Source organism: Xyrauchen texanus, chromosome 21 (assembly GCF_025860055.1).
Source record: "Xyrauchen texanus isolate HMW12.3.18 chromosome 21, RBS_HiC_50CHRs, whole genome shotgun sequence".
In the NCBI taxonomy this organism is placed as follows: Eukaryota; Metazoa; Chordata; class Actinopteri; order Cypriniformes; family Catostomidae; genus Xyrauchen; species Xyrauchen texanus.
The window spans coordinates 9438143-9464793 of record NC_068296.1 but is presented as its reverse complement, the minus strand read 5'-3'; the positions used below and the strand labels follow the sequence as shown (position 1 = coordinate 9464793).

At 37.5% G+C, this 26651-nt stretch overlaps 1 protein-coding gene across 1 annotated transcript in view; it reads left to right on the top strand.

Moving 5' to 3' along the window:
- The window catches only part of LOC127661564 (protein Aster-B-like), a 68709-nt gene that overhangs the window by 24842 nt on the left and 17216 nt on the right, over window positions 1-26651 (top strand). Inside the window, exons 2-4 of the mRNA XM_052152327.1 lie at window positions 3913-4120; window positions 14047-14067; window positions 19991-20014. Of these exons, the coding sequence (XP_052008287.1) occupies window positions 3913-4120; window positions 14047-14067; window positions 19991-20014 (253 nt within the window). The remainder of the gene's footprint in view (window positions 1-3912; window positions 4121-14046; window positions 14068-19990; window positions 20015-26651) is intronic.

Here is a 26651-nt window from a genome sequence, read left to right as displayed (position 1 = left end):
CCCAGATCCCCTGAACCGGCCCTTGCCAAACGGCCAGCTCCCAGGCCACCTAAACCGGCCTCTGTCCTGTGGCCACCTCCCAGACCACCCAAACCTGTCCCTGCCCGGTCGATACCTCCCCGGCCTCCTAAGCCTATCCCTACCCTGTGGTTGCCCCCCAGGCCACCTGACCCGGTTCCCTTCACACATCCCCAGAGACTGCTTGACTGCCCCTTGTACCCCGATGGACTGCCTTTGTGCCCCCGTGGACAGCCTATTTACCCCTATTGCCTCCTCGGACTTCCTGATTGCCCCTTGTGCCCCCTTTGGTCTGTCTGTTTGCCCCTGGTGCCCTCACTTTGTTTCTTGTGGTTTTTATGTCATTTATTTTTTAGGATCGTCTGGAATCCGATCCTTTGAGGCGGGGGTTCTGTCATGTTCACTGTTGTCTTTTGTTTTGTGCTTTTATGTTGAAGTCTAGTTTAGTTCCTGTTTCCTGTTTTGGTTTTTGTAGTCCTTTGTAGTTTCTTTTATTACCTTGTCTTGTTTCACTGTTGCCCTTTGTTTTTCACCTTTGTCACTTTTGTATTCCTTAGTTTTCACTTTTGTCCCTTTTGCACTTCCATAGTTTTCTTGTCAGCCCTCGTGTGCTCTGTTCATTGTTTTCACCTGCCCTCGTTAGTTGTCTTTGGGTTTTAGTTTATCACCTTGTTATCTTGTTTGAGTTCTGTTTGTTCATTGGTTCCCGTCTCCCTGTTCATGTATTTAAACCCTGTCTGTTTGTTCAGTCTCTGTCGGTCGTTGTTTGTTCATGAGTGTATGCTGTTGTCCTGATGTTCGCCCTGCTGCCCGCCCTGCTGCCCGTCTAGCTGCCCGTCTAGCCATGTTTATCCGTTCCGTGTTCCTTTGATGTCTCCCTCTTTTAGTTTTGTTTTACCCACCGTGGTTGTTTCATTTGTTCATGTCTGTTTACCCTCACCGTTGTGTTCATTAATAAAGCCGCATTTGGATCTTACCCTCTGTCTGCCTTCCCCTGCTTTCCCACATCGTGACACACTGCACATAAATAACTAATATTGCCATTATATTCATGCTGGTTAGCCAGAGGGGAACTGGCCCCTACAGTGAGTCTGGTTTCTCCTGGAGTTTTGTGTTCCTTGCCACAGTCGCCTACAGTTTGCATACAGTGGTTCTAAATACAATTATTATTACATTTGTATAAACAATTTACAATCATATTTAATCAAACTACACAATGATCACTCTAAGACTTTATAGATATTACAGGGTAATTTTTTTGTTAATGCATGATTTTCTGTAAAGCTGCTTTGAAATTATGTGTGTTGTGAAAAGTGCTATAGAAACAAAAATGACGACTTTTTAGGTTTGTTTTGGGGTTGTTTTAGTCAGTTGTGTTTTTCTGTAGGCTTGTTTCGGTCAATGGTATTTGCGGTAGGCTTGTTTTGTTAGTAGTATTTGCGGTATGCTTGTTTGAGTCAGTGTTGTTTGCGGTAACCTTGTTTTGTTCAGTGGTGTTTCTGATAGGCTTTTTTTGGGTCAGTGATATATGTGGTAGGCTTGTTTGTTTTGCTCAGTGATGTTTATGGTAGGCTTGGTTTGGTCAGTGGTGTTTGTGGTAGACTTGTTTTGGTCAGTGGTGTTTGTGGTAAGCTTTTTTGGGTCAGTGATATATGCTGTAGGCTTGTTTTGCTCAGTGATGTTTGCGGTAGGCTTGTTTTGCTCAGTGATGTTTATGGTAGGCTTGTTTTGGTCAGTGGTGTTTGTGGTAGACTTGTTTTGGTCAGTGGTGTTTGTGGTAAGCTTTTTTGGGTCAGTGATATATGCTGTAGGTTTGTTTTGCTCAGTGATGTTTGTGGTAGGCTTGTTTGGATCAGTGGTATTTGTTGTAGCCTTGTTTTGTTTAGTGGCGTTTCTGGAAGGCTTGTTTATGGTCAGTGGTTTTTGCTGTAATCTTGTTTTGATCTGTGGTGTTTGTGGTAGACTTGTTTTAGTTCAGTGGTTTTTGTGGTAGGCTTGTTTTGGTCAGTGGTATTTGCAGTAATCTTGTTTTGGTCAGTGGTATTTGCGGTAATCTTGTTTTGGTCAGTGGTATTTGCAGTAAACTTGTTTTGGTTAGTGATATATGTTGTAGGCTTGTTTTGCTCAGTGGTGTTTGTGGTAAGCTTGTTTTGGGCAGTGGTATTTGTGGTAAGCTTCTTTTTCTCAGTGGTGTTTGTGGTAGGCTTGTTTGAGTCAGTGTTGTTTGTGTTTGGCTTGTTTTAGTTCAGCGTTGTTCATGGTAAGCTTGTCTTGGTCAGTGGTGTTTGTGGTAGACTTGTTTTGGTCAATGGTGTTTGTGGTAAGCTTTTTTGGGTCAGTGGTGTTTGTGGTAAGATGTTTTGTGTCAGTGATATATGCTGTAGGCTTCTTTTGCTCAGTGATGTTTGTGGTAGGCTTGTTTGGGTCAGTGGTGTTTGTGGTAGCCTAATTTTGCTTAGTGGTGTTTCTGGAAGGCTTGTTTATGGTCAGTGGTTTTTGTGGTAGGGTGTTAGGGTGTTTTGGTCTGTAGTGTTGTGGTAGACTTGTTTTGGTCAATGGTATTTGCGGTAATCTTGTTTTGGTCAGTGGTATTTGCAGTAAATTCGTTTTTTCATTGATATATGCTGTAGGCTTCTTTTGCTCAGTAATGTTTGTGGTAGGCTTGTTTTGGTCAGTGGTTTTTGCTGTAATCTTGTTTTGGTCAGTGGTATTTGCAGTAAATTTGTTTTGGTCAGTGATATATGCAGTAGGCTTGTTTTGCTCAGTAGTGTTTGTGGTAAGCTAGTTTTGGGCAGTGGTATTTGCGGTAAGCTTCTTTTGCTCAGTGGTGTTTGTGGTAGACTTTTTTTAGGTGTGTTTTTATTTGTGCTAGGATTGTTTTTAGTTCAGTGTTGTTTGTGCTGATCTTGTTTTAGTTCATTGGTGTTTGTAGTTGGCTTGTTTTAGTTCAGTAGTGTTCATGGTATGCTTGTTTTGGTCATTGGTGTTTGTGGTAGACTTGTTAAGGTCAACAGTGTTTGGTCAACTTGTTTAGGTCAGTGGTGTTTGATATGGATTTGTTTAGGTCAGGGGGTTTTGTGGTGGACTTATTTAAGTCAATTTTGATTGTGGTGGACTTGTTTATCTCAGCAGTGTTTGTGGAGGACTTGTTTAGGTCAGAGGTGTTTGTGGGTGATTTGTTTAGGTCAGTGGTGCTTATGGTAGACTTGTCTATACAAGTCTAAACAAGACTTGTTTAGCTCAGTGTTTTTTGTGGTGGAAGTTTTTAAGTCATTGTTGATGGTGGTAAACTTTTTTAGGTCAATACTGATTGTGGTGGACTTGTCAATGGCATTTGTGGTAGATTTGTTTAGGTCAGTGGTGTTTATTGTGTACTTGTCAATGGCATTTGTGGTAGATTTGTTTAGGTCAGTGGTGTTTATTGTGTACTTGTTTATGTTAGTGGTGTTTGATGTGGACTTGTTTAGTTCAGTGGTATTTTTGTTATGGACTTGTTATTTCAGTGTTGATTGTGGTGGACTTGTTTAGGTCATTGATGGTTAATGAAGTTTTAGGGTGGTGATTTTTTAAATGCAAGTATTGAGGTCTGAGGAGGAACACATCTGTGTATTTAATTTCACCAGGCAAAGCCTAGGATTTTAATGTTTTCATGTTTATGTTTATTATTGTGGTTTAGAAGCTGTTTAAAAATTCCAAAAACCTGAAGTAATGCATAATGCACACATTTTGAAAGGTGAACGTTTGCGATCACCAAAATCATGGAATCATTGATTAAGAGTTTCTGTGATAGTAAATAAATATATTACATTATCTATTATAGAACTTTAAAATGCAGTTAATCTGTGGGATTTCTAAGAACTATCTTCATAATTTGTCTCTCTGTATTTATTTCAGCACTGCCAGTAACCGGAGTTCCCCTGCTTGCTCTCCGGTTCTGCGGAAGCGTTGTCAATCTCCCATTCTGCAGAACTTAGAGACGGATATTATGGTGGAGAAAGGCTCAGAGCACTCGGACATCTCCAAGTCTCCATCCACCCCTGAGCAGCTGGTCACACGCACTTTCTCTGGGCAGTCAACACGAAGCGGGGCCAAGAACTCCAAGGTATGCCCTCTTCAGACAACCCTTCTCAGTCAGCCCTACCTGTTGGGTTCCTCTTTGGTTCTACAACCTCACCCATTGCATACATGACATCAACATCACCACCAGCACACCTGAATCATACTCAGTGTTTGAAGGCTGAAGACATCTGGTTTTCAGTGGGAAGGGTGAACATAAATATGTGGAACAGCCTTGTCTGAGAGCTGGAGTGTCTAACCGCTACCTTGCCATTATTGTACAATCTCAGTGTGTGTCTAGCTTATGGACTCCTCAGATTGGACATTGTTGGTACCGTCTGGCACCAAATTTAATCCTGACTCTCATTACCCATCCACAAATCTCTACATCATTTTAAAATAAACAGTTAATCTATGAAACGAGTCCCTTTCCCATTTTGAAAAGGTGATTTTTTTTAAAGTAAACTTCTATAGGACTTTAAACATCCTGTCGGATAAAATATTTTTAGGATATAACTTTGCCTTCAAACAATGATCAGGTTGTTTAGTCATCACAAGCCTTGTACACTAAGTCATGACACTTTGAAATGTTTATTAGAAAGATAATTTATTTTTAATATTTCTACGACTACACAATTTTCAATGATACATTTTTCACTATAAAAAGTAATGTTTAAAATATTAAAAAATGTATAGTCAACAATTTACAATCACCCTTCTGACAAATATAACAAGTAAGATACTAAAAACAACTAGAAAGTCATAGAAAGACAATTATAGATTCTTACACACAAATTAGAGGCATTTGTCAAATAGTTTTGATTATTTTTATAAAAAGAAGCATTCATTATTTTACAATTTAAGCAAGATTAAAGACATGCAACAAAACATGTAAACTTCATGTTCAGCCATGCATGCAATGTTCAGATGTATGTTTAAATCAGTAGATATTTATATTAAAGAATGTAATGCATGAATGCACAGGTGGATAATGTTAATAAACTGATGGATGGATGGATGGATGGATGGATGGATGGATGGATGGATGGATGGATGGATGGATGGATGGATGGATGGATGGATGGATAAAAATGAGATTCTTTCTGCTACTGATTTCAATTATTTTTAATGAATGAAGTCTACTGATTCCAGAGTAGCTTAAGCTATTTGTATTCCATTTCAGTCATTACTCTCATGTTATACTTCTTATTCTGTTATGCCGGGCATACACAGTGCGAGTTCTGACACTCAGGATGTTGTGAGCCCCTGCAGACATTACGAGTCAGTTTATCTGATATCGTATAAATGCAGTGGTACATGACACGATTTTATGGCCTGGCGAATTCCGAAGCAATCACACCAATTTTTTTTCGCTATTTATCATCAAAAGGCATAAAGCCAAAGGGGGACATTGCTTTCATTCCTTGTATCTTGCGATTTAGAAATAAAAAAGAATACTGACATGGCCAGGGGCTGCATTAGCTATATATATATATATATATATATATATATATATATATATATATATATATATATATATATATATATACCTATATGGATAATTATTTCAAATGCTGTCTGATATTTGACAGATTCAGGTTTCGAAGGGAGGCTGTGTGATTTCATGACTGCATACATCAATCATAACAACAGTGTGTTGCTGCCAGTACTGCATGATAATAAACATGCATGCATTGTTCAAAAATTGCATGAACAAGATTAAAAAGAAAGTGTGCAAAATTCACACACTGTTTCTGACGGTTATACTTGGATTTAATCTAAGCAAACATAACGTTTAGTGCAGAATTCAGAATTATTTTAGTGGAGTAAGCTTCCTGTATTATTCAGCTTTAGATGTAGGCAACATCCTTCTCACCTGTGTCACACTGTCACTGCTGCATGTTGATAGCAGACATGCTGAAAAAATCTTGTCCATGTAAATGTGCTTTTAAATCTGCACATAGCAAAGTTTAAAAATCTTCTTTTAGTGCTGCGGTTGATTGACAGGTAGAACTTTCAACCTAGAAGTCCTTGGTTTCACCAGGCTCATGCTTGGTGAGTTACTCTATCGTGTATATACAATTATAACAGATGCTGTACCCCCTAAATGTCGCCCTAGAATTGAAACGAATGCAAGTATGACGAATAAAAACAGACCATGATGGAAATGGCAAATAATTTGTTTGAAGAGCTGAGAACAGCATGACATTTCTGTAGAATCATTCCCAGTGATGTGGTCCTGAATAATATGGAAAAAACACAGTTTTTTTACTCCAAATGTGTTAAGGCTTCATGAACTCTCAGTTTTCATTGATCGTGTGAGTTGTAACACCTTCTACTGATTGGTCAACTTCAGGTAGATTGCCAAATCGGCTGTTTCAACTGCACACACCTCACAAATTCAAGCCAACAGTGGGCATATTTTTGAAACATTTAAAAAAATTATCGAGAGGTTGTGAACTGTGAATTCCTCTCACAGTATGTGAGCAGCAACCACACCAATGCAAAAACACCAATGATTTCCACGCAATCTCTACCGATTTGGTCGGGAGCTCACACGACAGCCAAAAATCACACCATGTACGCCCGCCTTTAGTCACTTGTTCTTTGTGTTTCTTTCCGCTCTATCACCCTACCATTTTTTCTTCTTTTAAAAGTTTGATACTTTTGCTGATGTCATAAAATGTCTTTGATCTTAACTTGATTATGCTTTTCTATCTGTTTGTGGTCATTCTGATTTGTGTTCAGTTTTCTGATTTGTGTTTTTCTCCTTGATGCATGCTAGTCTCACAAGCGACTTTCCAAAGTAAGCATTTCTCTCTTATGTTCTGTATTCACTTCATTTATCTCCCCCTTTTACACTATCTGTGTCTGTATGCCAGCTCCAATGGCCTTTATTTAGTTTGTTTCATTGTTATTGATTTGTCTGTCTCACTCTGCCTGATTGTGTTTCTGTGAGTATAAGTGTGTGTGCCAGTGTTTGTTTAAAAAAATAAAGTACACACAGACTCCCCTCTCTCCGTCCTCTTTTCCTGTTACTTAATAAGAATGTGTTTGAATGTGTAGTCATCATTGATAAATGAAAGTCAAATGTATTTGATTAAATATGATTGTGAATTGTGTATACTGTAAAAGTTTAATAATTAAATAATAATTGTATTTATAACCCCCATTGAGCAAGCTGTATGCAACTGGCTAGAAACTCAAAACTCCATAAGATGTTGGTTAATGGAGAAAAATAACCTTGGGAAAACCAGGCTCACTGTGGGAGCCAGTTCCCCTCTGGCTAAACAACATGAATATGATGTGTTAAAAATATATATATTTTTATGAACTGTAAGATTGATGACTAATCATTTTGAAGTCCATCCTGGATTAACTACAGAAATTCACATAGATGCATTGTCCTTTGTTAGTTGGCTTATGAAGGCTTTTGTTGGCAATTAAATGATAGTCTATGGTCCATCAATAGACAAAATTTATGCAGACAGAGATCAATGAGGTGCATCGCAGTTCAAATGGCAAGTCATTTCAATGAGGTTTGGTGTGGTCCATCCTAAGTCCATGGGTCAGGAAGTGGCAAATTAAGTATCTGATATCTTACAGTTGGAGTTGGCATCAGTTCATCCTCTGAAGTCCATCGTAAAAGACATAAGTGATGTCTGGCTAGCATCGGCCATAGTTTGTCATCATCAATCAGCGACATGTAGCAAATAAGTGCGGGGGGGTGGGTGGGGGGTTGTTTGCTGTCCTTTACTGCATATTGCGGCACCGTTTTGTGGTCCGTTCTGGATAACGCGGCGGCTTATTGTTGCTTATTGTTGGCACGTTCGGTTCTCCCAATGGACATTCCGCCCCTGAATGGGGATAATATGATCATATTTCTTGTAAAAAGTTTTGTTAAATGTAAACTTTGTCCAATTTAGTAAACTTAGTCCAGTGGTTCCCAACCCTGTTCCTGGAGGTCCCCCAACACTGCACAATTTGTATATCTTCCAAATTCAGGTCGTAGAGTCTCTACTAATGAGCTATTGAGTTGAATCAGGTATTTGGTTAGGGAAATATCCAAAATGTGTTGTGATGCTGGGCCTTCAGGAACAGGGTTGGGAACCACTGGTTTACTCTGTGCATTATCACCAGTCACATCAGAGTTCTTTGCAACCATATTATAATATAATAGTAAGAGTGCATTTATCCTAGCAGTCTTTTGACACAGATGACTATACTGTAGAATTAAGGAGTCAAAAGGAGGCATGGTAATGATTTACCTCTCTAGATTTCCACCTGAGGGTAATTCCTGCTTCACGAATTCCTGACTATCTTATCTGGGATCAATAAAGTACCTATCTATAAAATAGTAAAAAAAAAAGTTCATATCTATTAACTCCCTCAAATCCACATAGGACAGAGTATAAAGACTTCTTTCTTTCTTTCTTTCTTTCTTTTTATTACATTTGATAGTAATATCATCTAATCTGCATACAAAATTACTAGGAATAAACCAATCCAGTACCTGAATCGATATTGACTGTGATACTGACTTTTTTTAACCAGATCGAATATCAGTCCAAAGTACCCGATCCAAATCCATTACGTTGTGTTAGTCATAGTCGTTACTATCTAACAATGACATTACAGAACCATAAAAGCACCATTAAAGTGCAGACTTGTGCATTCATTTAGAGTCTCTTAAAGCCATACAATAGTTTTGTGAATCTCAGAAGGTTGCGATTAATACGTAAATATATCGTCTAGGCAAAGCACGCTTCGGTGAATGAGCACTGCTTTGTTGTCATATACTCAAAGCATGTGCGGGGTGCATGATGCACTTCTGCTTTCAACTCCCAGAGCAGCGGGCAATATATGTGAGCACTCTACATGAATAATAATTCGATAGTTTGGGTTGCCTTATAACAAGAATTGTTATAACCAGATTGCACCAGAGGAGCAATTCACCAGATTGTGAATGAAAAGCATATTTAAACTACTGTGAGGTCTTCCTGGAGTGTTCTGCCAAAATAAAAGCAAGAGGGTTTTAAAGTTAAGAAATTACATCTTAAATATATTATTATTGTATAATATAACTGTTTAATATTGTGAATTTTATTATAATTTATAATATGTTAATATACATTACTGTGCTATCTATTTAGATATTTATGTCTCAATTGCTTCTTTCTCTTTATGCAATCTGAGACTGACACGATGTTCAGTGTGGGGAATTGTGGGGGCCATGACATCTGTTGCAGGGCTCCCTGTTCTTCTATTCTAATACATTTCTATTTGCGAAAGTAATGTTTGGGAATCTAACATTTAGATTTCCTATTGACACACTAAAGCTGAAGATATACATATCCATCTTAAGACAAATGTTTTTGCACAGTACTGTATATCTATACAGTATATAACTTTGATATATTATATTACACTATGCAATAATATTTTGGTTGTCTGAGTTCCAAAAAAAAACTGTTAATGAGAAGTGGACTGATATCCACAAACAAAGTGCAAAAAAGAAATCCAGATACAATATAAGGAAAAAAATGTGGACTGGCTTGGAACTGGTTTCACTTAAGATCTTCACAGGAATTACTGTTTATATTGTTGTTTATATTATATTGAGTAGTTCACAAAAATAAGATCAGAAGAGATAAAGTGGTATCACCCAACAAAGCACACACATTGTGCAAAATATTGACCTATTTGAATCAACTGAAATTAACTGTTCTTAATCTAACTACTTATCTACTCTCTCTATATATACTTACTTTAACTACTTTAAATTAGTTTATGGATACTTGTCAGTATTAAATGCAGTAAAAGTATCTAATAGACATTTCTCTCCATCCCTCATCTGGCTTTTTGATATATAAATAATATTTTAATTTGATATTTATTAATAATAAATTAATAATTTTAATTTATTATTATTGTTTATTTTATATTCTGGTATTGCCTAATCCGTATCACTTCACTTGACAAGTGCACCTATGATGCCAATATATGTTGTCTAGGTAGGTAGCTCATTAGGTTTCGGAAAACAGCTTCTATCTCCTTTTCTGTTCGTATTTTATCTGTACTATTTCCAATTTCTCTCAGTCCGTTAGTCACAAGCAATCTAATGGATTTCTAAGAGTTCTTGGCATAAATTATTTTTGTTATTTGAGATAAATTGAGGTCAATTTTTTTGTAATTCATCCTGTTTTCATTGCTTTGCAGTATGACAGATTAAACCTGATTAAAGTAAGCATTCATGTTGATCCTCATTTGGCCAAGACCCCTGAACTAACATTACTTTAAGTATTATTATTAGTTCATAAGTGTTAGAAATCCCAAACCATTCTTCCATGTCCTTCCCCATCTCTCTCTCTCTCTCTCTCTCTCTCTCTCTCTCTCTCTATTCACATGCAAGTCCTGTCCCTCACCTCTCTTTTAGTGTAGATCAGATTAGACTACATTAAACTGTCCAATCCCTAGACATAGACCAGTATGTGTGTGAGCATGTGTGTGTGAGCTATTGTGAGTTGATCTCTAAGCTTTTAAGTGTCATGAACGAGACACAGTTATAGGGCTGTGTGCTGTAGGTCCAAGTAATGTGTTAAAGTAGCACACACACACACAACACACACATGCACACAATGTTTTCCTTATTGAGGGTGTAATCTAATTAATCGGCTTATCAGCTGACACATTCTCTGTCATTATATCAGTTCACTTGAAAGGACTAGTTCACCCAAAAAATTGCAATTGTCTTATCATTTACTCACCCTCATGTTATCCCAGATGTGTATGACTTTCTTTCTTCTGCAGAACACAAATTAAGATTTTAATACAATATTTCAGTATGTTGGTCCATAAAATGCAAGTGAATGGTTACCAGATTTTGAAGCACCAAAAAGCACATAATGGCAGCATAAAGGCAAGCAACAAGACTCTAGTGGTTTAATCCATGTATTATGTAGACAGACAGTTTTGGGAGAGAACAGAACAAAATATAACTCCTGTTTCACTGTAAATATTGACAACAGCCATGTCCTTGGTTATCATGATTTCAAGTTTAATTACACTTCCTAGCACCAACTAGTGCTCTGCGCATGCATTAAGTACTAGAAAGTGTAATCGATCCTGAATGATTGTGCCTAGAAACTGCAATGGCAAAATGTACATTGAAAAGTGGAGTCATATTTTGGTCTGTTTTCAAGACCAAAATTGATTAGATCTAGAATTAGAAGACATTGATTAAACAACTGGAGTCATATGGATTACTTTGATGCTGCCTTTATGTGCTTTTTGGAGAATCAAACTTTTGGTCACCATTCACTTGCATTGAATGGACCTACAGAGCTGAAACATTCTTCTAAAAATATTTGTTTGTGTACTGCAGTAGAAAACAAAGGAGCCTATTATGCACCTTTCTTTAAAGGTTTGGTTTTGCATCTCCCAATGAAATTGCAAAAACAACGTCTGTTTCACTCCCTCCATCTTTCATTGGTTGGACAAATAGACAATACTGCAAAAAAAAAACATGCCACTGGTTGAGTCTTGCTCTGAAACAATTAGTCAACATCAGCGACAACGTCGACAATAAAAAATTGTCGACAAAAATGTTCATTGTCGACATTTAACGTAACATGAGATCACATTAAACTCTAATGACACGCGAGAGCAGCACTGCAGCTGGCACCTGACTGAGGAGAGGAAGAAAACAGCTCACAGTCCAGATGCACTCTAAACTTTCTAAACAGCTTCAGGTGATGTAGATCGCAAAGTATGTCGGAATAATAGTGCAAAACTACAAAATAAGTAAATACAGAAGCACTCTCGTTGTGGAATAAGTGGAGCTGGAGCAAAACTTGCATGTCAAGCATCTTAAAAGGAAACTCCCCAGTGTTTGTGAGTTAGATAAATTGAAGAGAACAGAAAGGGGAGAGAGTGTTGTCTTCGCCCCATTATACACTGCAACAAAATACGTTTTTGATTTGTTTTTGTTTTGGCTTGTTTTCCAACATACATATCTAAACCTCATTTAAAACTTTTCTTTAGCAGCTATACTGCAGAATAATTATTTTTTTTATCTGAGAATGAATATAATATTAAAAATACAAATATTTTAAAATATCTAAATTCCTTTAAAAAATGTATTCATTATGTACACTCACCTAAAGGATTATTAGGAACACCATACTAATACTGTGTTTGACCCCCTTTCGCCTTCAGAACTGCCTTAATTCTACGTGGCATAGATTCAAGAAATGTTGGCCCATATTGATAGGACAGCATCTTGCAGTTGATGGAGATTTGTGGGATGCACATCCAGGGCACGAAGCTCCCGTTCCACCACATCCCAAAGATGCTCTACTGGGTTGAGATCTGTTGACTGTGGGGGCCATTTTAGTACAGTGAACTCATTGTCATGTTCAAGAAACCAATTTGAAATGATTCGTGCTTTGTGACATGGTGCATTATCCTGCTGGAAGTAGCCATCAGAGGATGGGTACATGGTGGCCATAAAGGGATGGACATGGTCAGAAACAATGCTCAGGTAGGCCGTGGCATTTAAACGATGCCCAATTGGCACTAAGGGGCCTAAAGTGTGCCAAGAAAACATCCCCCACACCATTACACCACCACCACCAGCCTGCACAGTGGTAACAAGGCAAGATGGATCCATGTTCTCATTCTGTTTACGCCAAATTCTGACTCTACCATCTGAATATCTCAACAGAAATCAAGACTCATCAGACCAGGCAACATTTTTCCAGTCTTCAACTGTCCAATTTTGGTGAGCTCTTGCAAATGGTAGCCTCTTTTTTCTATTTGTAGTGGAGATGAGTGGTACCCGGTGGGGTCTTCTGCTGTTGTAGCCCATCCGCCTCAAGGTTGTGCGTGTTGTGGCTTCACAAATGCTTTGCTGCATACCTCGGTTGTAACGAGTGGTTATTTCAGGCAAAGTTGCTCTTCTATCAGCTTGAATCAGTCGGCCCATTCTCCTCTGACCTCTAGCATCAACAAGGCATTTTCGCCTACAGGACTGCCGCATACTGGATGTTTTTCCCTTTTCACACCATTCTTTGTAAACCCTAGAAATGGTTGTGCGTGAAAATCCCAGTAACTGAGCAGATTGTGAAATACTCAGACTGGCCCGTCTGGCACCAACAACCATGCCATGCTCATCTTTCCCATAGCAATCCGCAAATGCACAGGAAGCAATCTACAAATAAATGTGTGCCCAGCATTGTATTTGTGAGTTAAAATATATATTTGTAAAAAATATATATATTTTTTTGCGAATCAAATTTTTATTTATATGTGAATTCACATTATATTTGTGAAACGCCTTACATTTATTTGTGGATATCATTCAATTTATTTGTGAACCAACTTTCTATTTGTGAATCTCTTTCCATTTGTATGTTAATATGAAACAATTCCATCCTCATAATCAGCCTACCATTTCTCCCCCGGTGGCGTTCGCAGGAGAAACGCATGTAAATGCGTTCAGCGGGAGACGGTGATATAAACACGAAGATGGTGCGCAACAGCGAAAGCTGCAAATGTAGCGCATCATCATAGAGTGAAACCGTCCTGCCACACAGACCCGTAGTGATGTCAGTGCGTCCCTGTACACAAGCACACGCATCGTTCTTAAAAGTATACATTTGTCTTAATCCTATTTTTGTTCTTAAAAGTATACATTTGTCTTAATCCAATGGCATTTAAGTTTTGAAACTGCTCATTTAACCATCTATCTCTGTTCCACTCTATTTGTGGAAAGGTCAAATGACGTTTATGTGTGTAATTATCCATTGAAAGGATATGTCTGTCACTCCAACAGACTTACCAGCTGGCTCATGACAGGCCCTTGGCCAGCCCTCACACTCTGTAAATATGCACTCTGTGAGGGGGTGTATAATGCTTTGCATAGTTTGTTGCTTTCCATAATATAATACATTTTCTCTCCTTCTCTTTCAGAAAAGCCAGAGCTGGTACAACGTAAGTCATACTTTTATTGATTATTTATGTTTGTGCATGTGTTAATAATTGCGGCTCTGTATCTCCCTGACTTTACAGTCATAAATGTAAATTGAGTATGTGTTTTGTGGTAAAGGTTCCATGACATATTGCTTAGTGTGTATTTCTTGTGTTAGGGGACAGTAAATTGAGATATATATATATATATATATATATATATATATATATATATATATATATATATATATATATATATATTTTTTTTTTAATTATTGTTTAGAAGGCTGTCTGTGTGTGTGTGTGTGTGTGTGTGTGTGTGTGTGTGTGTGTGTGTGTGTGTGTGTGTGTGTGTGTGTGTGTGAGTGTTTATGTGGTTTACAAGGAATTGTTTTAGGTTACAAACTGGTAATTATAAGGGTATTATGCTATAAATTTGGTTTATAAGGAGATTTCTAGTGTCCCAATAATTCAAATTGCTTAAAAAACATACAAAATATTTTTTTAAATGCAGAAAGTTTTTTGTGAGGGTTAGGTTTAGGGGTAGGGTTAGGGTTAAAATCTATATTTCATACAGTATAAAAATAATTATGTCTATGGAAAGTCCTCATAAGGATAGCCACGCCAAAGTGTGTGTGTGTGTGTGTGTGTGTGTGTGTGTGTGTGTGTGTGTGTGTGTGTGTGTGTGTGTGTGTGTGTGTGTGTTCATATGTTTTAGAGGTATGCTTGGTGATTAAACAGGTGAATTCTTGTCCTGTGTTTGTAATGATTTACAGACTCTTTACACTCAAATTTATCAGGTTAGAAGCAAAATCTTATCTACTGTAACTAAGGATCTTGTTATCATTTTCCTCATATTTCACATCACTGTGTCAACCTGGGGTGCATTTCACAAAACTATCGTTAGACAACTATGGTCGCAAGTTCCTTCCTTACCAACATAGTTCAACAATTTGGCATTTCCCCGATACTGTAGTTCCAACGAACATTCGCAAACCGTGTAGTGGGAACTACAGCTGTCCGCCTGTGGTTAGAAGCATAGTTCCTTTGTTAGTTTGTGTTGCCGACGTCATTGATTTAATTGCGGCTGTGGTGTATTCTATTCAGAGTTCAACGTTATCATATTCAGAGTTATCACCCCTATGCCCCATTCCTTTCAAATACTTCATCCACTTCGAGAGCTTTGGAAGGCTTAAAGTTGTGGGGTTCAAATATCACATAATTTACTTTCCAAGTTATTTTTATTGGAAATTCTGTTTAAAATGATCTTCCAGCATGACTTTAACAGTGGTTCTCCCTTCGAAGTGCCCTTCGAAGGCCTTATTTATGCCATTTGAATTTGGAATTTGGAATATCTTTGTTACAACATTGCTAAAGAGAAATTCCACATGGCAATATAGTATGTAAAACATAATATGTATGTTAGTGATTTTCACTGATATAAAAATGTATCTGTACTGTACATATATTCAACATATCTGCAGTGCTTTGAGTGTAGGGTCAGAAAAGTACTATGTAAGTGTAAAATTAATTCATTCACCTTTCAAAATATTACAATTTCATATATGTAAAACATTATTTCCCAAATCACAATATAATTGTAAATATCCAATATGCCTAAATAAATGAACAGTAATTGTAGAAATATGTACATGGCCATATATCTGATTTCTGAATGGGATTACAATTCTGTGTAAGTGGTTTTGAGTTTATTTCATTTATAACAGAATATGGAATATTCTCAATAGGCTTTGTTATAGAAAACAAATATACAGGATGCTTCTTGTTTGTAGCAGTCTTTCAGTTAATGTATACAGGGGGAAAAACATAGACCAAGGTCAGCAATTACACAAAATGTTTATTAATACAAGTTTACATCTGTCAGATGAAATAACAGAAAATACAGTAACCAAACTGTATTTAAAAAATAAACATAATTTGTTGTGTTATGAAATAAATGTAATTTAAATTCAAATTAAATGTTCCTGCATGATGCCTTCTGCCTTGATGTGGGTTCAGAGGATCATCATCATCGGCAGCATCATCTTTGTCATCATCAGCACCAACACGAACCCCCCTTCCTCATCAGGATGTTTCCCTGACTGCAATGTTGTTGAGAATTACAGTAACCATTACAACAGCACAGGCTTTGTAGCAGTTCAGCTTCAGGCTACTATTGGACTGGCTGAAGCAGTGAAAACTTTGTTTCCACACTCCCATAGCCACCACACTCTCCACTATAGAGCGTGTCCTTCCGTGGACCTGATTGAATCTTTCCTCTGCAATAGTGGCTGGATGCTGCACAGGTGTCAAGAGGTATGGGTGAAGAAGACATTCACTGTCTCCAAACAGCCAGCTGTCACCAAATTGCTGAATTAGCCCACTTAAAAGTGTCATGTGTGCTTCCAGGCCATTTTGCTACAATGTCAGTGAAGGCCCCCAATTGATCACACACTACTTGAACAGTAATGGCTGGATAGCCCTTCCTGCAAATGTACAAGGGCTCATTCACCACAGGACTTGCCACTGGGATAAGGGTACCATTGATAACACCAATCACTCTGGGGATGTTGGCAATATTATGGAACTGTTGATTGGCCAGCTGGATTACTTGAGGAGGAAGTCAGCAAGGTGCTCATAAGCTGTAACAGCAAAGGTGTTACTGCTGTCACAGCCTTGCTGACTGAAGACTTGCTAAGCCACAGACCATCACCAAATAAGCTAAGAACTGCATTGCTGTACTTAAGGCATAGTTTCTTCTTGTGGCCCTCTCCAGGATATTGGTCCTTGGAAGCCAGAATATTCTTATGATGTCATCATCGGATAGAGAGTCAAGCGGGGTGAACCTTGTCTTTTAGTAGGCATCTATTTACACTGCCTGAGTACTGCGTCGCCTTCTGTGCTCAAGCTGTAGTATTCTTTGTAAAGCCGCCATTGTTTATGTAACAAGGGTAAACAGGAAAGGAGGCAGCGAGATCCGGACGAAGAATCAAAGTAAATTTTAATTAAACAAAAAGACACAAACAAAAACACATGCAGGGCAGCTGCCCATAACACTCTCTCTCCCGAACTGCTGCCTCTGTTCACCTTTATCCCTCTCGAAGACTTGATTTGCCTGATTAGGAGCCGGGTGTGCAGCATCACAACCCGGCCCGTTCCTCCTCCCTGTCACACTTCTCCCTCCTTTTAGCCCTGCCTACAGGCAGGTCATCCCCGAGGGTGACTAGGGGAGGGATAAAACAACAACAACAAATGAAAGAGATAGAAAAAGGCCAACATGGGGAGTGAGAGAAAAAAAAAACGTACTCGCCGGTTCTCTGATACGCCATAGCCTGGTCCTCGGCCACTCCTCCACCCTCTAGTGGACGACAGCCACGCCTCCCCGGGCAGATTGAAGGCAGTCTTCCAGCCCCTGGCGGACGGAATACCCCGCCGCATTTTCGGTGGATGGTAGGGATCTCCCTCGCTCTTGACAGTGGTTCTCCTGCGCCAGGTGGTCCCCCTCACCGCTTGCGGTCGGAAGTCCTCTCTTGACCACGCCGCATTTTAGCGGCCGGTAGGGGTCTCCTCCGCCCGTGGCAGGGGCCCTGATCACTCCAGGTGGTCGGCTAGAAGTAATTCTATCAATCTGTTCATTGGTTTTTGCTTTTAAAATAGACTGTTTCATGCAATTTTTTCATAGTTTTTATGCTGTGACTTGGGAGAAATGAGAATTAAGCTTTTGAGATTTGTCATGGGTTTAAATAAAGGATATATAGAGTGTACTGTTTTATATATATATATATATATTATTATATATTAATATATATTGTGTACTGTTGTAGAGTATGTGATGGTGGGTCACCACTGCAAAACAATAAATGTTTGTATTCCAAATGATTCATAATGATACTTATTTAATATATTCATGACATTATTCTGGTAGTTGATAATGACGGTATGACAGGTATTCATGGTAGACATGATTCACACAATAATTACTTACATTTTGATCTGACATGCTACTGTGATGCATTAAGTTACAAGTATAACATTTATGTGCTAATTTCCACATCTTAAACCACTGAATGAATGCCATGTGTATTAGAAAAGCACTAACACAAAACACATTACACAAAACGACAGTATTTTTGGTTATCAAATGGGATATTATATTTTGTATTTAAATTCAGATGGTGAGGGTTTTAACTTCTCAAAGCAAGTTGAAAATCATATGTTTGTTGCCATGCAACACCACACAGCTTCACCAGAGCCCAGAACCTGAACCTGTCTGTATCTTTCTCTCCATATTTAATTCTATATCTCTCATTGTGTCAAGAACAAAAGTGCCATTATTATTAGTTTTTGAAGAGTGCGCATATGTACGTGCTCAAGTGCGGTAAAGTGAGGTAAATGGGAAACCCCACTATTGCAGCTCAATGCTGCGAAAGGTCACAACGAAAACAAACACGAGCAACAGAGGAAACAACGGAGAAAATAAAATAGTGAAGTAGACCTCAGATGCCATGTTCATTATTAACAGCAGTGTTGTTGGGAAATAACATTGCTATGGAGCTGCTTACTGACCAAACCATGTGTATACTGTAGTAAAGTATATCAACTTAAATGTCTATTTTGTGTCTTAAGCAGTTTCTTTCACAATAAACGGCTTTCTGATCATGTAAATGATCTGTTACAATTTCATATCATTCGAGCTCTGCAGAAATTATTACTCCACCCCCTGAGTAACGTTATTAACAACACCTCCACATTGTTGAACCAATGTGGTTGGAACGTTGGATATACAACATAGTTACTAGGGTTTCGGGAAACAGTCGTGATTAGCTAGTTAGTTTATCTAACGATGCATCGTACTATGTTGGTTCAGCAGTGAGTTACGTCATTGTACAAGAAACGCACCCCTGATTGATTACAACCAACAGTCTCATTGGCAAAGTTTATAGTTGTTTGGCGTACCAGATATTGAATGTCTCCAAAATGTTAAATTCTGGATTTTTATTTCCAGAATTTAATTCTGAATATATATATATATATATATATATATATATATATATATATATATTCAGATAATTAAAATGCATTACATTCTTGTGGCAGAAGAGTTAATCATTGATAAGACAATACAAAAATCGGCTTTATAATACAATGTATTGTTTACAACCATATTATTGAACATAAGCCAATCATTGGCATACAGTTCACACCAATCCATTTCACAAGTGAATTTGTCAATCAGTTCGATATTATGGACTCGTCAATTTTAACAAGTGTCAGACATGCTTGTATAGCGTCTCGGGTGCATTGTGTCATAAACATAACATTTTTAGGTCACTGTGTCAAGTTAAATATAATTTAATACTTAGAACACATGTTGAGATCTCTTAGTTCGAATTTGCACTTCATCAAGTGTTTTGAACGCAAGAACGTAACGCATGTTTGTGTTGTGTGTCTGCTGGATGATTGTTTTCTTTACTGTATAAACTGCGCATTGCCACACAGCTGACATTTCACTTACTGCCCTCTGGGGTAAACAGGTGGTACTACAAGCTTGCATTTCTCAGGAATCTTCCTTTTTACAATCAGCTGGCATTGCGATTAATTATGTTATTTTTCATTAAATTAATCGCACTGAATTAACGCCCTAATAATAATATTACATGGAGGTATATGGTGGTATTTGATATACTGTAATAGAATACGCTTTATTTTCATTGTAAAAATATCTGTCAGCAATTTGAAGATTTTCTCTTTAGATCCAAACCAGCAATTTATAATTAAAACCAATTAGCCACAAGAGGGTGTTGTTTTTATGTTGCCTATCAGTCAGTTTTCATTCAATAATATCTTCCCTTTATCTTTAATATCCAATATATTTTCTTTCTTACTGAGCTTCTGTTTGTCTGCCCCTTTGCTCTCTCTGTCTCTTTCCCTCACTCTTTCCCTCTAGCATGAGAGACAGCACATCCTCAGAGTAAGCATGATTTTACAGTTCTGCCCTCAATGCACTTCCTGTCTGTCACAGTCTCCTTCTCTAATAGTGTCTCACACTGTTCCTTTCCCAAAAGTGCAGTATGAAAATAAGGAATGAAATGAGCCTTGAAGGCTTCTGCAGGTCTAGTGATGGTTTTGTAATGTATGCACTTTGTAATGGAGCTATGGTTCTAAACTTTTTTTGAGGACTGGAACCCTGTCATCTTACAAACCTCATTAGGGATCACCAGAACAGAATATGCTCATTGATATCAATAATGTGTCTGTACAGACAAAATGCAACCAAGTATGATTCATTACTAATTTTAGCTGAACGGCTGTTCTGACAGCCCATGCTAATTGTCCCGCACTTGATCAGCAACATCTTGGGCGATGTTATCAATTCTGCTGCATTTTCATTAAAGGGATACTTCACTTGAAATATCAAATTTTGTCATTATTAACTCACCCTATTGTTGCTCCAAACCTACATGACTTTCTTTCTTAATGCACAAAATGATTTTTTTATTTAATTATTTATTTATTAATTTTTAGCATCAACTAGTAGCACCAAATAAACAAGCAAATATTTTTATATTTTTTTTTAATTCTATAGAAAATAGTTTTCCTAAAAAATAGTATCTACATATGGGGATAGCGAGACTATGTTGTAAAACTTTAAATAACACTAAGCTATATAAAGTCAAAAAATGTTCATCAAATTGTTTATGTTTCCATGAGTGTTGGTATTCATGTTTTGAGGCTACAGACATTACAGCTGATTTGCTGTAAAGCTGAATAAATAATACTTATTCAAAGTAATGTTCAGCATCATCCAGTCACTGCCAACCATGTAAAAATAAAATGTAGCACTATGAAATTCTTAATCCATGTACTTATTACCATTGTCCCATGTGAGTGGTCGAAACATCATCTGCAGCCTGAAACTGAACTTTTGGTTACATTTAGATTGAATGCACTTAGCTGCATAGAAAGCAATAGGATGCTCCCTTGCTCCCTATTTAGTGAATGACTTGACTCCAGTGTACTGTCTGTCTTCACTGGTGTCAGAACAGTTTGAAATGCATCTTATTTTCATCCTAACTTATATAATGCCTCTGAAAGCGACATTTTTCAGCTTTTGGATGAACCCATTTATTCTCAATGTGAAAATGCACTGTAAATATTTAGCAATGCATCAACTAATGTTAATGAATTGTATTGCTCAGTGATAACAAAATTTAACATGTATATTAAAATGAAACTACATGACTCACAGATGTTTTAGAGTTAAAAGTTATTCCAACTTTTGAGAAAATGCAGTGCCAGTTTCCACATATTTAAAGCGGTATATCAAACGAAACTAGAGACTCACTCTACTCTTTACAATCAAACAGAGTTCAATGAAAACACTTACAGAGAGTTCTTACCAGAGGCACTTTTGTTGACGCTGCATCCGTAGGAGCACTTCAAGAAAATTGACTGCATGCTGTTGTGTCACGTGACTCGGTGTGGCAGAAGTTAACCTTTTACATGACAGTCTAGAGTCTTGTGAATAGTATTCAGTCAGGATTTATTCATTGAAATTATGCGTTGCAGATAGCGAAGCCAAAAACTAACGTCCACGCATGTGGACCTGGGGTTGCACAAGGCTATAAAACCACAGTAAAAGTACTGTATTTTCCAGAAAAAGTAAATTTTTATGGATTACTTCTATGTTTCCTTTATGTGATTTTTAGAGCTTCAAAGGTCTGGCTACCATTCACTTGCATTGTAAGGTCCTACAGAACTAAGCAATTTTTTCTCTAAAAATCGTTATGAAAGAAAGTCATACATATTTAAGATGTCATGAGGGTAAGTAAATGAGAGAATTACATTTTTTTGGTGAACTATCCCTTTAACTCCTGACAGTGCTATTGCATGTATGAATAGGATTCCCCAGTGAACTTTCTCACTGCACTAAACTGAATGCTTACCGACAATGCATAGTATTAATACCTGCATGGCTCTGATTCTTAGAGGGGTGATGGGACTGGTTGAGCATGGCTATTTGACAGCTGTATGGATGTGATGCATACTAATTGCATATAGTTTTTCAAAATGTGGTTTAAGTTATATTGCCATAAAACAATGTATAAGCTTGAATGTATAGCTTTTTGTATATACATCTATCAAGTGTATGTGTGTGTAGACATTTTAGGTGGTCACACTAGTAAAAAAAAATAATTGGTGTCTACAGGTTTGTATTAAGGGTAGGTTAGGAGTTAGGTTTAGGGGTTGGATTGGGGTTAAGCTAATACCATTAGCCTGCTATGAAAACAATGGATGCCTACTGTATAAGATTTCCTTGTCAAAGGTAAATCTTACCATGATAGAAAAATAATGTGTGTTTGTTTGTATGGGCAGTGATGATCTCCCATGGCACTGAGAGCTCTGTGATTACATCTCAACCGTCCTCATGTGAGTTCTGAGCCCGTAACTGTACTGACAACAAGACTTAATGTTGGCTAACAGCTGTGTCGCCATAAACGCCCATTATTTTGTGCTTACAGGAGACCACTAATTATTACAGCTCAATAGCACCTGCCACTTGTACAGAAGCGTCAGGTTGAGTGAAGTAGCTTATTTTTGGGTGATATTTTAATGACATATTTGTTCTTATTCAGTGGGAAAAGTAGTGAGGGTAGGAGAGAGAGAGGGATGTGTTACATTAACCTATTAGATGTGTCGCACAATGACCTGCACTGTCTCTGAATTTTATGGCTGTTATCATCCTACATTTTTTCCCCAGCATCTTTGCCATTCAAATTAACCAAAGAAGTCTTATCATGTTTTATGTGACTTATCTAAACAGTGTGATCTTGTGAAACAACATTTTATATTTCTACATAAATAGCTCGTAAAGGCTATTGTAACACAGTTGAAGGATGGGCAAGGAGGAGGCGAGAACCGGCTTGTCAACATAAATTATATTTTAATGAGAAACTCAAAAACACATAAACAAACACACATGACGGACATGTCCGTAATTCTCTCTCTCTCGAACAATCGTCACCGGCCGCCTTTATCCCTCGCGCGCCTCATCAGGCTAATTGGGGACCGGGCGCGCGATATTCCGACCGGCCCCGCCCCCCTCCGCTCCACACTTATTTATCAGGTACACTTCCATATAGCGAAAGAGAATGATCCATGGATGATATGCTCTGGTGCAGAGATGATGTCATTGTGATTGATGGTGATTCTGGAAAAATGTGCCACATGTGGCCGACATACAGTGGCCCCAAATTGGTACACATACAGTTAGACACACTTAATAAGTTGTCATTGTTACATAACAACATGTAACATAAAAAAGCATTTATTTTAAAAATAGGTAACCGATGCGCACTTTTGAAGCAAATCATTTTCCTAACATAAATTTAGCTCAATAAGAAAGGGACTAATTTTCCCTGAGAAGACTACGGAAATTCACCTGGTGATGGTACACATTCATTATGGATTTATATCCTTTTGCCAACTTTCTTTAACAAATAATAGTTAGTGGGTTGGCATCCCATCCAATTTAGAAAGAAAATAATAAAATACTAGATATTTGATATGCTTTGCATTGTTTTTCAATTTAAGCAAAAATGAGTTTTATCTCTTTTTAGTTGAACATTATTTATAGTGTTTGCTTTGACTCTTAAGCAAAACCCCTCCATCACACATTTGATTTGGATTTAGCCTTCTATTGGATACTGGAATCATTTCTGGTGTTTATAAACTAGATATAAATGCACAGTTAATAAAGGTGTTAATGAATAATTCCAGAGGTGTTTGCTCAAAGAGATCACATCTCTCTCAATGTTTGTTGAGGGTCAGTTTTACACCACAGATGACGGCGCTTTTAGTTAATAAGCTCTTTCTCATTTTCCTTCTAAATTAGAAGTATATAATATATTATGTTTTTCTTCTACTCATTTATTTGGCTTTTAGTTGACTACCGTTATTAAAGCTACATTTTAGCTTTTTGTTAGGTTTCAAATAATAAACAAAAAATATTTGGATGCATTATGGCTGTACATGCTCATGTGATAAACCACACCTGTGGTTACTTTACTAGGTAGGGCTGCAACTAACGATTATTTTATTAGAACGATTATTCGACTATTTGTTGATTATTGCAATGATTAATTATTAGCTCTTAACCGATTATTCAGCTTGTGCACCGACTTAAAAGGTTGCATTAAACGTGTTTACTAACAATAAAGAGGACAAAAATACTTTTTATTAAGTTTAATTCAGTAAAGAAATTCACTGCAACAAAATCATATTATATATATATATACAGAATATCCTAGTGTTTTGTATTGTTTTCCATTTTAAATGGTCTGCAAATCCTTAAAACAAGATACATTTACAGTACTTGAGAAGCAACATATAATATATTTAGACTTGCTTTAAAAGATTCTTAAATATAAGTTTATTTTGTATATTATTGTATTTGTTCAAACAAAATCAAAAACATATTTTGTTGCAGTGTATAATGGGGCGAAGACTACCCTTTCTCACCTTTCTGTTCACTTCAATCCATCTTTAACTCACAAAAAACAAACTCTGTCATATTAATAAAGCTGCGTATTGCCAATTTTCTTCACAATAAGAAATGCACAGCGACATATTTTATGATTCAATACGTCGCGAGCCATCTAGCTACAGCAAGTGCGCGCGCTCGAAAAACAAGCGTCACCACGCCAGAATGTACCTGGTGCAGTTTCAGTCTCTCCCCCTTAAATCGGGACACTTCGCTCAACTCATAGAAGAGGCGCTGACCGCAAAGAGAAATGTCAGTTTCAGAGTTTCTAGTTATTTACCTGACCTGCTTCCATATTATTTGAACTTTATTAAAGCTATAACACATAAAATATAACTGCATAAAAAATGTAACGCTGGGGTGTTTCCTTTAAAGATGCTCGAAATGCAAGTTTTGCTTCAGCGGAGCGGCAGCTCCGGCTTTGTTGATTTCACAACGAGAGTGCTTCTGTATTTCCTTATTTTGTATTTTTGTATTATAATTCCCTCATACTTTGTGATCTACATCACCTTAAGCTGTCTGGAAGGTTTGAAGTGCATCTGGACTGTGAGCTGTGTATTTCTTCCTCTCCTCAGTCATCATTAGAGTTTGATGTGATCTCGTGTTATGTTAAATGAGATCAAACAACTATTTGACAACAATTTTTTATTGCAGACGTTGTTGATCATGTCAACTAATTGTTTCAGCCCTACTACTAGGAGAACTTAATCCATCCACAAAAAATTACCCTAATACCATTTGGTTTAATGTAATTGCATAAAAGGTTGTTCATCATTTGATTGTTAGATGCCACTTGATTTTATATTTTGCTGTCTAATCAATTCATATTCATCGTAAAGTGAAGCTTAAGGGTCCAAAGACTTTGGGACCACTGTATTTAACAGATTCCTGATTAACCCAGTTGACGTCAAGAGACACAGAGATGATGAGAGACAATGATAATAAAGGTATATTAATAGCAGCTTTGCATACATCAGCTCTGTTTTTCAGCTGTTTTCCTATGCACTAAATGTGCATCTTTGACTGTTGTACCACATCTCGCTATTTTTTCAGCATCACCTGCAGGAGTGCTGCATTTTTATACGTTGTTTTAAGCTTAAAAATGCTAAAAATGTGTCTAGCTTTTTTTAGCACAAGAACACTTTTGATGTGAATGGTCCCTTAGGGCGCAAAAGTCCAAATTCCTGAGTTAATCAAAAACTCTTGTACTTGTCCCTGTCATGTAACAAAACAAAAGGTAACCCCCTCATGAGTATGTGTGTCTATGTGACGGAGAGAGGTGGCATTATTGGAGTCATCACACCCACGCACCCTGGTACCAGTCACTGGCAGCTCTCATTATTTACTCTTGCCGTTAATGTGTAACTAACTTTTACACACTCATCACCATGGATAGACACACACACACACATACACATATGTAAATTCTCCTTATACACTCAGAGAGCCTCCAGCTCTATATAAATAATCAAGGCAGACAGAACTATTGTCATCCAAAGGTTTTTCTATTTGCTCCTACTGCTCGAGTTGATCAATTTTGGCTCACTGGAATGTGATTTGACATCTATTATTCCATTGGGATTCTGATGAGAACTTCATCAAAGGAGCAACAATCTATTCTTCTTCATATATGGATGATATTTGTGCACAACGACTGAAAAACAAATACTTTTGTGACAGAGATTAAAGCTGCCGCTTGCAAGAGCAGAATTCCTCTTACATTCTGTCCATTCTCAGTGCTACGACTGCTGCAGATCATATGTCACACTTTGTGCTTGGTTATCTTTAGTTTACTGACAGCACCAATAACAGAAAGAAAGAGAGTGAGTAGAAGCCAGAGTTGAGAGATGGGATTGTGAATTGAACTTTAGGAAGCTTTTGACAGCTTAGTAACTAAAGGAATTGGTGAAGTGGATTTCCAGAGGGACTTTATTTGACGCCGTGGTCATAAATCCTGATTTTCACACCTGGAGAAGACCATCGTTCTTCTCAAAATTATAACAACAAGTGGTTGAAAACAACAACAACAACAAGTCCAAAATCTGAGGACAAAATCACATCTTGG